This window comes from Cordyceps militaris (genome assembly GCF_000225605.1).
Source record: "Cordyceps militaris CM01 unplaced genomic scaffold CCM_S00001, whole genome shotgun sequence".
Lineage (NCBI taxonomy): Eukaryota > Fungi > Ascomycota > Sordariomycetes > Hypocreales > Cordycipitaceae > Cordyceps > Cordyceps militaris.
Window position 1 is genome coordinate 5,517,378 of NW_006271969.1, and position 11,961 is coordinate 5,529,338.

At 55.9% G+C, this 11,961-nt stretch overlaps 4 protein-coding genes across 4 annotated transcripts; 2 read left to right on the forward strand and 2 right to left on the reverse strand.

The window, feature by feature from the left end:
• Positions 1–3,655: 3,655 nt before the first annotated feature.
• CCM_01707 (FF domain protein) lies at positions 3,656–5,344 on the reverse strand (the record flags this gene model as incomplete). Its single annotated transcript, XM_006666862.1, has 1 exon — positions 3,656–5,344. The coding sequence occupies one exon, from the start codon at positions 5,342–5,344 to the stop codon at positions 3,656–3,658; it is 1,689 nt and encodes a 562-aa protein (XP_006666925.1).
• A 547-nt stretch (positions 5,345–5,891) lies between these two features.
• Positions 5,892–6,964, forward strand: CCM_01708 (PAP2 domain protein; the record flags this gene model as incomplete). The annotated part of the gene is made up of 4 exons (XM_006666863.1): positions 5,892–5,957; positions 6,016–6,072; positions 6,125–6,218; positions 6,273–6,964. The coding sequence occupies 4 exons, from the start codon at positions 5,892–5,894 to the stop codon at positions 6,962–6,964; spliced, it is 909 nt and encodes a 302-aa protein (XP_006666926.1).
• Positions 6,965–7,071: 107 nt separating this feature from the next.
• Positions 7,072–8,013, reverse strand: CCM_01709 (proteasome component Y13; the record flags this gene model as incomplete). Its single annotated transcript, XM_006666864.1, has 4 exons — positions 7,072–7,199; positions 7,255–7,673; positions 7,741–7,925; positions 7,990–8,013. The coding sequence occupies 4 exons, from the start codon at positions 8,011–8,013 to the stop codon at positions 7,072–7,074; spliced, it is 756 nt and encodes a 251-aa protein (XP_006666927.1).
• Positions 8,014–9,029: 1,016 nt separating this feature from the next.
• Positions 9,030–11,701, forward strand: CCM_01710 (PHD finger domain protein, putative; the record flags this gene model as incomplete). Its single annotated transcript, XM_006666865.1, has 2 exons — positions 9,030–9,036; positions 9,066–11,701. The coding sequence occupies 2 exons, from the start codon at positions 9,030–9,032 to the stop codon at positions 11,699–11,701; spliced, it is 2,643 nt and encodes an 880-aa protein (XP_006666928.1).
• Between the last annotated feature and the right edge of the window lie 260 nt (positions 11,702–11,961).

The following is an 11,961-nucleotide window of genomic DNA, read 5'->3' on the forward strand; positions in this document are numbered from 1 at the left end:
TTGCCGTCTCCACCCCCGACCGCTTGGTTCCCAAACTCCTCCCGCACTTTTTCTTGTCAACGTCAACGTCAACCCGCAGCCATTCGCAAGCCTCTTGCGAATCCAATCTGCACTCTGCAGATACCCCAGCCCTACCAGATCATCACTGCCGACAGCAAGGCTCGACTCGACGCCCAATCTCTACTGTCTGCCTGAAGTCTTCTCATCGGTCCCGCGCACGCCACACCTCGCTTCACCGTTGCACTACTTGTACCGCACACCTGCTCGGCCGCCCTCGGTCTTAGCCGCTCCCTCGCCCTCTTCAACACCAGCCTTGCTCTAGGTAGGCTCATGATGGACGATTTCATTCCCTCAATCCCTTGACAGCATGTACATTGCCCCTGCGCCTTGGTAAATTTCGAATCAGTTCCCCCGTCTCACTCATCGCGGACCCCGCCGCGCGCCCTTCCTCCGCCTCGACCACCGCTGCTCTGCCGATTCGTGAAGCCATCCTTGTCTTCTTTCGCAAAAGTGATTCTTGGGGCCTCAGTTTTGGCTCTTGCATCGTCTTTGCCTCTGTCCATCCATGCAGATCGACGGTGAGCGACGGCCCTCTCAGAGGCTTCCCGTCAACCCTCGACGCCACAAAGTAGCTCCCGAGCAACGCAAACGCGTGGCCAAAGCGTACGTCAATTTCCTTCCACTAAACGCGTTGGTCTTTCCTTCCAAGTCAATTTCCTAATGCCTGATTGTCCCCGTCTCCAGATGCAATAGCTGCAATGTCCGGCGCATCAAGTGCTCCGGCGAGAGACCATGCGCCTCGTGCGCCTCCGCCAACCGCGATTGTATATACCCTTCGCCTGTTGAGAAAGTCTCCGTCTCCAAGTCGGAACTCGATGACCTCAAGAAAAAGGTCGAGCTTTACGAAAAAGCCTTACAGGATGCCCTTCCAGACCCCGCCCAACGACACGAGCTACTGCAGCAAGCTGCCGGGAGCCCTCCCTCGACCACTTCGCCAGTCCATAGCCCATTCTCCGCCAGCAATCATTTTGCCCCGAGCGTCTCCGGCCAGAGCACCATCATCAAATCCGAACCTATAGATGACGACCACACGACCGGCCGGCTCCTCCATGACGCCTCCGGCACCGCCCGATTCCATGGCGAGACCAGTGGCGCCACCTTCCTAGATCATCTCAAAGAGCTCATTGGCGCCGTGCTGCCACTTGCACACCATCAACAACCTGCTCCCCACGATGGAAGCGCCTTCTTGTCCACTCTCGGCAAGTGTGCGACGGATGACTCTCGTCCGCTCGATGAAAAGGATGTAAATCCGCTATTACTTCCACCCCCAAGCTCCATGGTCTCTATGCTTTCAGAAGTCAGGTATGTCGTCCAGGATGGCAATGGCACCTGGCCTAGCGGTGGTATTTACTGGTTTGGCGACCTGAGCCAACCGCCAACACCCCCGGTTATCCCTCAGAATCAACCGCCCGTGGATCTGGACGCATGTCGATTGCTGGCTTTCCCTCATGCTGCCTTCGCTATTGCCGCCCATAGCACCGGCCCTTGGCCCCCAATCGACGAGTCAGAAGACATCAAATTTAGCGACTCATTCTTTGCGAGAGCATCCGTCCTGCTGCGGAACCCACTCGATATAGGCCGCTGTTCTATCCAGGACGTCTCTGCATTTGCACTCATGGCATATCATCTCGTCGAGGTTTGCAAGCGAGATTCCGCTTACATGCACATTGCAGCTGCCTCCCACCTATGCATCATGCTCGGAGCACACCGTGGCTGGGTAGACGAAAAAGGCAAGCGCATTTTCTGGACTGTTTATATTTTGGACAGATGGCTCAGTTGCCTGATGGGCCGTCCGCCCGTCATCGCCGACGACGCTATTCGCATCCCGCTACCCTCTGATGCCGCGTAAGTTGAATCCACCAACCGCCGTCAAGAAACCAACTAACCCCCCGTAGTGGCATGCCACCAGCCGCCGGGTTGCGCGCCCACGTCGAACTCTCACGCATCTCCGGTTACGTCGTTTGCAACACCTATCGAATAGCTCCTTGGGACTCTATCAACGGCTCCGGCGACTCTTCACAGAGCCCTGGAAAAGTCATGTGGATGCTGGAGCAGTGGAAAAGCACCCTGCCCTTGCGCCTGCAGCTGTCGCCAGACGGCTTGAGCAATGACCCAGCTTGCGCCATGTTGCACATGCGATACAACCAACTCATCATTATCGCTACGCGTCCGCTTTTCTTCATCGCGGTCAAGAAGTCAGTTGCGGAGCGCCTCATACCCCAGGGCAGCTCAAAGGAGTACAATATACAACTTGCCCATCTCAGGCTGTGTATTGACGCTGCGCGCAATAACATTAAGCTTGCCCGTCACTTCATGACCATTAACCGCCATCCGAAGCCCCTCCATGCCATGCTGCACTATTGCTTCACCGCCGCCGTGTGTCTGATACTGGAAACCCTGGTTTACCCGCAGCAAAGTGTGTCTTCGGAGCAGAGTGTCAGCAGGAGCGCCGATATTCAATTCGCTCTCCAAGTCTTGCAAGGCTGCGAGCGCTTGAAGAGCGATCCAGCAGACAAATCATGCACCGAGACACTACAGGACCTGCAGATGCTGGTGGCAAGACTAACCACTCCTGTCCACATCAATCCCCAAATTAACAATCCCCACCTAACGGCACTGGGATTAACCAACAGCTTCCCCCAACCCCAGCCGCCGCCGATGCCTATCGAATCAGAACCGGCGCTGTATAACGAGCTTGTCAATTGGATGGACGATGACTGGTTCATGTACGGCACATACATGGACGAAAGAGCCGATTAACGCATGCGATGACGACTTGAGGCTGTTTCTTAGGTGTTTTCTTTGGGATACATGATTCGAATATTTTACATATTTACACACTTACAAAGGGGGCTGCAAAGAGCATGGATCCGCGGTGCATATATTCGCTAGGAGGGCCGAGAGACGACGCCGCATCCAGCCGCTAAACGTCTCCAACCCGACTCTTTTCTTTTCTCTATTGTTATCTGCTTTGCTATAGTCGATTCCCCCCTAACAGTACAACATTTATATATATAGTTGTGTAGTGAGCATTTTGTTTCTTTATTCTTCTTGGTCAGTCAGAGATGTCCTCGTCTCGTATGCACGTTTATGAGAGATGCAGTAGGTAGGAGCAGTTGCAACTTGTTTTGGGTACAAAATTGGGCGCTTGGTTGGCGCTAGTATAAATCCAACGCATTGCAGGGGAATTCAATCTATCAGTTTGTGCAAGGCGCCGGCGCGCTCATGAAAATCAATAGGGTAGATCAGATGGGCGGAAACTGACGAAGATCCTTGCCGCGAACAATATTGTCATACAGCAAAACGCATTCCAAATAAACTCTCTAAATTTTTTCCTTCTCTGACTCTTCCGTTTTGAACTGCATGCTTCTCCCAAGGCAGTTTCACCCTGTAATGGCATGGAAAGCGTAGAATTGGCTGCGAAAACGCTCCAACACAAACACAGGGTAGCTCCAGCGAGGACAATTTACTGGGAAGAAAAAGTCCCACCCCGACTTTATATAGGACGATCCTTTCCGCTGCTACAGTCACATATGCAGAATTACCATTGTTGGTCCGGAACTCATTCCTCTCTATGGTATATTGGTATCAAAATCTAGCTCTCCTCCTCTGGCGGCCGCGTCCCGTCCACCTTCATGGCCGCCAGCTGGCCCTGAAGGCCCCTCTTGTCCACCTTCATGGCCCGATCCAAGCGCTCCTCGCCGTCACGCAGTCTGGCCTTACTCGCCGCGACGTCGCGCGCGCGCCGCTGGCGCTGCTCATCCACGGCACGGTTATGCTCCAGTAGCGCCCTTTCGCGCTTCTCCCGCGCCTGCTTGCGCTCTTCGTTTGCCTCCTGCTCCTGTCCGCCCGCTTCGCCGTCTTCCGAGGGCGGCGGCGGCAGACTCTGCACAAAGGCCTCAACCAGAGGATCCCGCACGCTGGGCGGCAGCGAAATGTACCGCAGGTCGGCGAGGACGGCGCTTGGCAGGTCGTGCGTCGAGGTGTTGTTGAGTCGCGCGACGGGCTGCGCCTTGAGCAGCGCGGTCAGGTCCGCCGTGCGCGCTGCCGCCGACATGGCGAGGCGATGCACGTGCTCGCGATACAGCTTCTCCCTGTCCTTGTCCGGCAGGGCCGCGTCGCGCATCGCGTCATGTTTTTTGTACTTGCGTTTGAACTCGGGCCAGTACAGCTTGGGCGTGGCCTTGTCTTGCAGCAGGGCGAGGTACGCCACGCGCGGATCCTGCTTGATCTGGCGAGCGCGCTGCGCCTGCCGCTGGGCGATGCGCGAGCGCGACCACGTGTCGTGGCACGCCTTGCGCGCCTTGGTCGTGCGTAGCGCCGTGTAGCGCGGGTCTTCGGTGATGTGGCCGTCCTCAAGCAGCTTCTCCCAGGGGCTGTACGGGTTGATGCGCAAATCGTCGAGCAGGTCGGTGAAGAGAAGCTCGGCGTCCTCTTGCGAAAATTCGAGACCCTCGGCGCCTTCGGGCCAGTCTTGCGTGTTCCCATCGTCGTATTCGCCCGGTTCAAGCCCATAGTCCTCACCCATCATTTGTAGCTGCATCGCAATGTCGTCCTCTGTGAATTCGAGTGGGCCAGCTTCCTTCTCTGCCTCATCTTCTACTTCTTGGTGCTCGTCAACGTCGGCTTCGTCGTCAGTTCGTAGTCGTTTGTTGGGATGTGTTGCGACGCTGTCATCTCCTTGGCCCTCGTCATCTGTCACTTCCACTTCCTCGTACTCGGAGCCATGACCAGCATCACCGTCCTTCTCCTCAGCCGCATCCTCGTCGCCCGCGGCCTTTTCCTGTATGCGCTTCTTGTCCATTTCAAGAATGGCAGGCATTAGCTTCTCAGGAATGCGCCAGAAGCTCTCCTTCTTTGCAGAGTTGTAGACGAAGCGCCGCGAGTACTTGGTGTACACGACGATCCACGGCTCGTGGCCCGGAATGGGAACCTTTCTCCGGGGCTTGTCTATTGGCTGTGGGCGCGGTCGTGCTGCACCTTTGGCAGGGTCTTGGCGCTGCTGCTGCTGCTGTGTTGATCGGTTGTGCTGGGCGAGAAACGCATTGGCAACTCTGGGGTCGGCAAGCGACGGCATTCCCGCGTATGGCGCATATGGCTGCTGATGTTGCGGTACCGGATCGGGAACAGGAGGGGCACCTGGACGCTTGTATGTCGACTCTTTCGTCTCGGCATTGTAGTAATAGCTATGTCCCGTCGGCGCCGTGTGCTCTGTCCAGCCCGGCGGCAATGGCGCGCTGCTTGCTGCCGCTGCCGCCGACGGCACGTATGTTGATTTGAGCATCGCAAGCGAAGTGTGACTCCTTTCCCTCCCTGTCGGCCGTGCTTGGCGTAGCCGCTGCTAGATAAAGAAGTGTGGTGGGCTTGAATGGCAGGCGCAGATGAAGATGAGGTACCTCGTACGAAATAAAATGCAAGCTTCTGGTTGGGCGGGTTTCGGGTGGAGCCAGAGCATCACTCATCGGTGGTGTTGCTCATAGACGGACCAACCAGCGCGACTACCATTGATACTATATGTGTAAATAATACTAAAAATATACAATTCGGGATTTCGTAGCCACAAATAGCATCGACTTATTTAGTTGTCTGAGCGCAATCCGTTGGCTACCTCCCTACCTACCTCGCAAAACGTCTGTGGGGTTGGTGCGCCACTGTCTTGCGACAACACACCTGAGCTCTGCGCTGCTAATTTGTACTTCACCCTGACTTGACACGTCTCTGCCTCAACACGATCCGGAGGAGCCGGCTCAGCGACAGAGTGCGAGCTTCTTGGTGTAGAGGGCGGATCCAAATTTGATGACTACCAGAATCCTCCCAGGATATTCAGAAGAATGGCTTTGCGCAGCACGTCCAGTCCAGTCCGGATCCCGTCAACGCCCTTTGCCAGGCTGTGGATGGTAAGATGGCCATGTCACGGTATCACGCCTGACCAACGCTGACCGAATTAATATCTAGACATCGCATGCGCCTGAGTATGTTGGGTTTGTTCTGCTGCTGGCCGGTTGGATATGTGTAAGCTGCTCTCCGACCCATCTCTCTGGGCACGCGACTCTAACCCTACCAGCTCGTCCTGTTCGTGACACCATTTCATCGCATGTTTAGTGTTGATGATTTGCAAATCTCGTTTCCGCACGCTGAACATGAGCGTGTAACCGTTGGTCAGAATGTACCCTTGATGCTGTCATTTGTGTTCTCCTAACAGGTCGTATTAGTGATGAACTTTGTTTACGCATTCTTCATTCCACTTGGCGTGCTTATTGCCTACAACGTCATCATGCGGTCGCCCGCCGCAAAGCACGAAGTCACATATCTTTCCTTCTTCATCTCAGTCGCATTGACCCTCTTCTTGACAGATGTCATCAAGAATGCGGTCGGTCGACCGCGGCCCGACCTGCTGGACCGATGCCACCCCAGGGCCGGAACCAAACCTCACACGCTAGTCACCATTGATGTATGCACCACTGCTGATGGACACAAGCTGCAGGATGGGTGGCGATCGTTCCCTTCTGGTCACTCGTCCTTTTCCTTTGCGGGACTCGGTTTTGTGAGCCTGTACTTTGCGGGCCAGTTTCAAATCTTTCGGACGGCCACGGGCGGCCGCGATCTCAGCCGCGCCCTCTTCTGCATCACCCCGCTCGTCGGAGCGGCCCTCATTGCTATTTCACGATGCGAGGATTATCGCCACGATGTGTACGATGTCTGCGTCGGGTCGATCCTCGGCTTCTCCGTTGCCTACTGGAGTTACCGCAGGCACTGGCCTCGACTGACCAGTCCTCTTTGCGCACAACCATATCCACCGCCCGGCACTGATAATCAAGCCTGGCAACGGGTCCGCGATGAGGAGGCTGGGACCGAGGACGCAGCATTTGAAATGGACCAATTGGGGGGTAGTAGCCGGAGCTAGCTCATTATCACGATGTAATCATTTAGAGGCCTTTGTGTCATGTTTGTTATACATAGTTCAAGGATGTCTTGCCTCATATCTATCAGCCCAATCCCTCCAATGTGTATTTATTTTTCCTCGGCCTCCTCGTTCTTGGCCAGATCATGCTCCTTGAGAAGAGCAGTAATTTCATCTGCGCTCCATAATCTGTGGTACACCTTGCCGTCCTCAGACTTGCCTACTGTGGCAAACTCGACTAGTAGCATATTAGCATGGAGAGTAACACAATGACTAGCGCTGGGGATGCTCACTCTTTTCGCTGCTCAGCTTTGTGGAGTCCATGGTTTTGCTCAGGACCTTGACGGCCATGGCGCAAGCCTCCTGCAGTGTGCAGTCTTCCTTATAATCCTGCTTCAGCAGACTCTGAGCGCTGGCATTGTTGGCTCCGGCGCTGGTGGCCTTCCATCCACCGTAGTTGCCTGAAGGATTGCTTAGGTACAGCTGAAATTCTCTGCGAGGGTCGTAACCGGCGTAAATGAAGGAGACGCCGAAAGGTCGGAGACCACCGTGCTGGGTGTAGCCCTGCTTGAGATCGCAAAGTCGGCGGACGAGCTGTTCGCAGGGAATGTCTTCGTTGTAGGTGAGTAGATAGCGCTGGGCGGCTTGGCGGGCGTAGTTGATGAGGATGTTGGCATCGGCGGTCATGCCAGCGACGGCGCAGATCATATTACTACAAACGGGGTGTCAATGGTTGGGGAAACTTGGAATAGCGCGGCTGAGGCTTCATGAGAACGTACTCGTTGAGAACATAAAGCTTTTCGGCAGAGGTGTCCTGCTCGAGAAGCTTGGATGTGACCTTGCGCTCGGCAGCGAGCACGATGCCGTCCTTTGCCAGGATACCAATGGCGGTACCGGCATGGGAGATGGCCTCGAGTGCATATTCAACCTGGTAGAGTCGGCCCTCGGGCGAAAAAATAGTCGTCTGGAGGATAGTGGTCAGGCTAGTGAAGCTTTGATACAGCCGTGACATGAGGCAGGCGACCTACTCTTGAATCGTAGCGACGAGACATGGTGATGGCGTCTCGGGGGCGCAGCGACTACGAATAGATGCAGCTAGGCGTGGATCGGGAAGGTATAGCGCGACCGAACCAATGTCAAGGACGATGATGATGGTGATGTGTTGCAAAGGGCCAATCGGTAGGACCTCGAAGCTCAGGGTGATGGGACGGCTGATTACAAGCTCCAGGCACGGCCGCCGCGTAGCTCGTTGTGAGGACTGCTGGCAGAGGTAACTAGTACAGCTTGTACACAGTCTAGCCGATAATTTGCCGGCGTTAGTCAGCCAGCAAGCTTGCACTAGTGCACTACTAAGTTAAGCAAACGGAGCTTATTACTTGTGCTACACAAAATCTAACCTGATCTGTTAGGCAGCCAGAAGTTTCCATTTCCTGCGCGTTCACCTCTTGTTTAGCTGCCGGCTGGCACCTGCCAAATCAGAATTTACTTTGCTGGAGCCTCCACCCCAAAACCTGACATATGTTGCCATCGCTCGAATTCCTACCTTGCCAGCTTTTCTCCCCCTCGCCACCCTCATCATCATCACATCTACATACTCATCGACCATCACGGGAGTTTTCCTGTTGATTTGCCCCCTCGCCCTCTACCTTTTCTTACACACTCCCCATTTCCCCCCTCTCCATCCTCTTTTTTTTTTATACGAAAAGTGGGCTTTCAATTGCGGCGTGACCATCTCCAGGCCTAATAACCACGCAGACGGGGGCAGCCTTTCCTAGCCCACGCACAAAAAATCAAAGGGGGACCGCTCCAAAGAGCTGCGCGCTCGCCACAAACGCGACCTTGGTTGTTTTTGCGCCGGCCCACGCGATCCCTCTACTGCAAGCCTCAAGATAGACACGGACCGTTGCACTTCGTGGCGTGGGGAGAGTTTCGCGCGTCTAGTTCTGTTTAAAGTCTGCCTACTCCGTAAACCGACCCATACCTGTTGGACCAGGTACCTATAAACAGTAGAATATCATCGCAGGCGCGCTTCCTGCAACAGCACATCGCGCTGCGCTGGACAGTAGCCATGTCTGGTAAGCCATAAATCATCCCAATACCCCAGTCCGCTGCGCGACGTCGCGCGCCGAGATGGCACGCGGGCGCGGTGTGTCGCGCGACATCATGCAACCTGGTTCGCCTCTTCTTGCAACTCATGCTAACTCTTGCTCCCCAGGCGAACCCGAACCGAGGCGCTCAGTGCGCGCGACCAAGGGCCAACATACAAAGTCCTTCGACGAACTCGAGCAGCTCGCTGTCCCGAAACGACGCCAAACGAAGAAGTCCAGGAAGGCCCTGGACGAGGAGGAGCAGTCCCAAGAACCAGAGGAGATCATCCGATGCGTCTGTGGTGCTACGGAGCAGGACGAGGACTCGGGCGAGGCCTGGATCTCGTGCGAGACATGCTACGCGTGGCAGCACAATGTCTGCGTCGGCGTGAGCTCATACGAGGATGAGATCCCGGAGTACTACTGGTGCGAGCAGTGCCGCCCGCAGGAGCACAAAGTGCTACTGGACGGCATTGCTAAGGGAGAGCAGCCATGGATCGCCCGGCGCAAGGCCCATGAGGAAGAGGTGGCAAGCAGAAAGAGGAGGGGCGGTAGAAAGCCCAAGGCGAAGCGTGCAAGTGATCCAAAGGACGATATTGAAAAAGACGGTCGCAGCAAGGCCAAGGCATCACCAGCGCCAGATGCTTCAGCAAAAGAGAGACGCGAATCTGGAGGACGGCCAGGCAAACGGAAGTCGCGGGACGACTCGCAGGACGGCGAGCCCAAGGCATGTAGTACCGAAATTTCTCTCCCTTTGAACTGTCTACTAATCGAGGCGCAGAACTCCAAGTTGCGACGCGTGCCAGCAAACGAATCATCCGCAGGTGGCGTTGAATATACACCCCCGGCCGACTTAGCCACCGCCATATCGGAGTTGCCAGCTACCAGAGCCGGTCCAGCCAGGGCCTTGAGAAAGTCAATTTTACACGTTTTGTCGTCAATGGAGAAGAACAAGACTGTCAAGATTCCCAAAGATAGCTCCGCAGAGAGCATGTCAGAGACAAATGCCCTCCAGATCGAACGCGCCGTGTTTGACACCCACCCAGCCACCAAAGGCCAAAAGGAATATAATCAGCAGATCAAGTCGCTCACATTTAACCTCAAGAATAATCCAGAACTTGTTGAAGGCTTGGTTCAAAAGACCCATTCTCCGGCCGGGCTGGCCGTGATGACATCGGAACAACTTGCCTCTGCAGAGATGCAGAAGCAGACCGCGGAGATGAAGGCCAAGGCAGAGAAGCAGTCCATCCTCTACACAGCGGATACGGGACCCCGCGTTCGACGAACGCACAAGGGTGAGGAAGTGGTGGAAGATGAGAGTCTCGCGATTACGAATGAGCTTCCGATACCTCGTGGAGGAGGTGCTCGACGCGGTGCCGCCACGGACCCAAGCCAAGCGATCAAGCGAGAGTCCTTGAGCACCGACTACGACATGGCTCAGTCCCCCAAGCAACAGGACGATCAACGTTCGCCTAGCCAGTCTAAATTTGACATCTCTGAGGTTTTTTCACAAGTCAAGTCACCGACACAAGCGCAGCGTCGCCGTCCATCAGCGCCTGTCCTCAACACATCCGGCCCCGGCTTCGACCCCGACGTCGACCGGATGCTGGAAGACGAGAACGACTCACCGCCGTACTCGCCCACCGAAGACTCAACAGACCCCGACATTGTCTGGAGAGGATCGCTGGCCATGAGCTCCATCGCCGACTTTCAAGCCACGGGAAAGCATGTGGGTGGCGCCAACTTTGCCAACCTGGGGCACTGGTCCAAGCTGATACCGAAGCGCATGACTGTGGCCGGTCGCATTACGGAGCAGAGTGCCATCGAGTATCTCTGCAGCCTTCGGTACAGCAACCTGACGGATATTGTCGTTGTCGGTCTGGCCCCAACCTCTCCAGAAGCGCAGCCGGAATACAACGCGTTGGTTGACTACTTTGTGAGCAAGAAGCGCTATGGCGTCGTCGGCAACAAGGCGGCAGGCAATGTTCGTGATACATATCTCGTGCCCGTCCCGCCTGGGGAGAACAATCACCCAGAGTTCATGCTGAACCTGGTCGACAATTTCATCCCTCAGACGCGCACCGAACCCCTGTTGCTGGCCGTCTTTGTGTACCGCAACGAGCCCTCCGAGACCCTGGCGCCCCAGGACGAACAAGTCGTTTCCCCCTCGACGCCTGCCATAGCCTCAGCGCCCAATACGGAGGGATACGCGCAGCGGAGCAACTCCATACCCGGCCCCGGCTTCTCCCCCGCCACGCCGCGCGGCGGCTTCGCCGGCTCCCCTTCCAACAATGGTACCACGCCCAGCCAGTTCGCCACGCCGATCCCGTCGCACCTGGCGGCCGCCCCGCTGCCGCCCGCGCCAACGCCGCCCAATGCCTCGAACCTGACCAGCCCCCCGCCGCCGTTTGCTCAGATGACCGAGGCCCAAAAGGTCCAGGCGCAGCAGGCCGCCGAGCAAACGGCTCGCGAGGTCCTTGGCGCCTTTGTCAAGGTACCCACGGTGCAGTTTCTGCTGCCCCAGGCGCACCAGATGGCACGCCGCGAGTGGGAGATTATCAAGTCCGTCTACGAGCGGGAGCCCAGGGCGCGCGATGATCTGCAGTACTTGAGCGTGTTGCTGGAAAAGGAAGGAGGACCGAAGCAGCCCTAATATCGACTTTTTGAGATTTGTTTCTGAGGGTTGAGTAAAGGCTTTAGCTCGAACCTGTCGATGAGAGCGACACTGTAGCCTTTTGAGCTCATCTGGTGGATTAACTCCTCTTTTCTGTCAGGGTCTTTTCGTGTCGAGATGTATAAGCGTCTGCCTTGTAGTGTATTATTATTATTATTTGCTGACCTAGTGCTTCAACGGCGAGGACTCGAACAGGATACTGCTCGTCTTTTTTCTTGGCGTTAGCAGGGAAGGGAAGG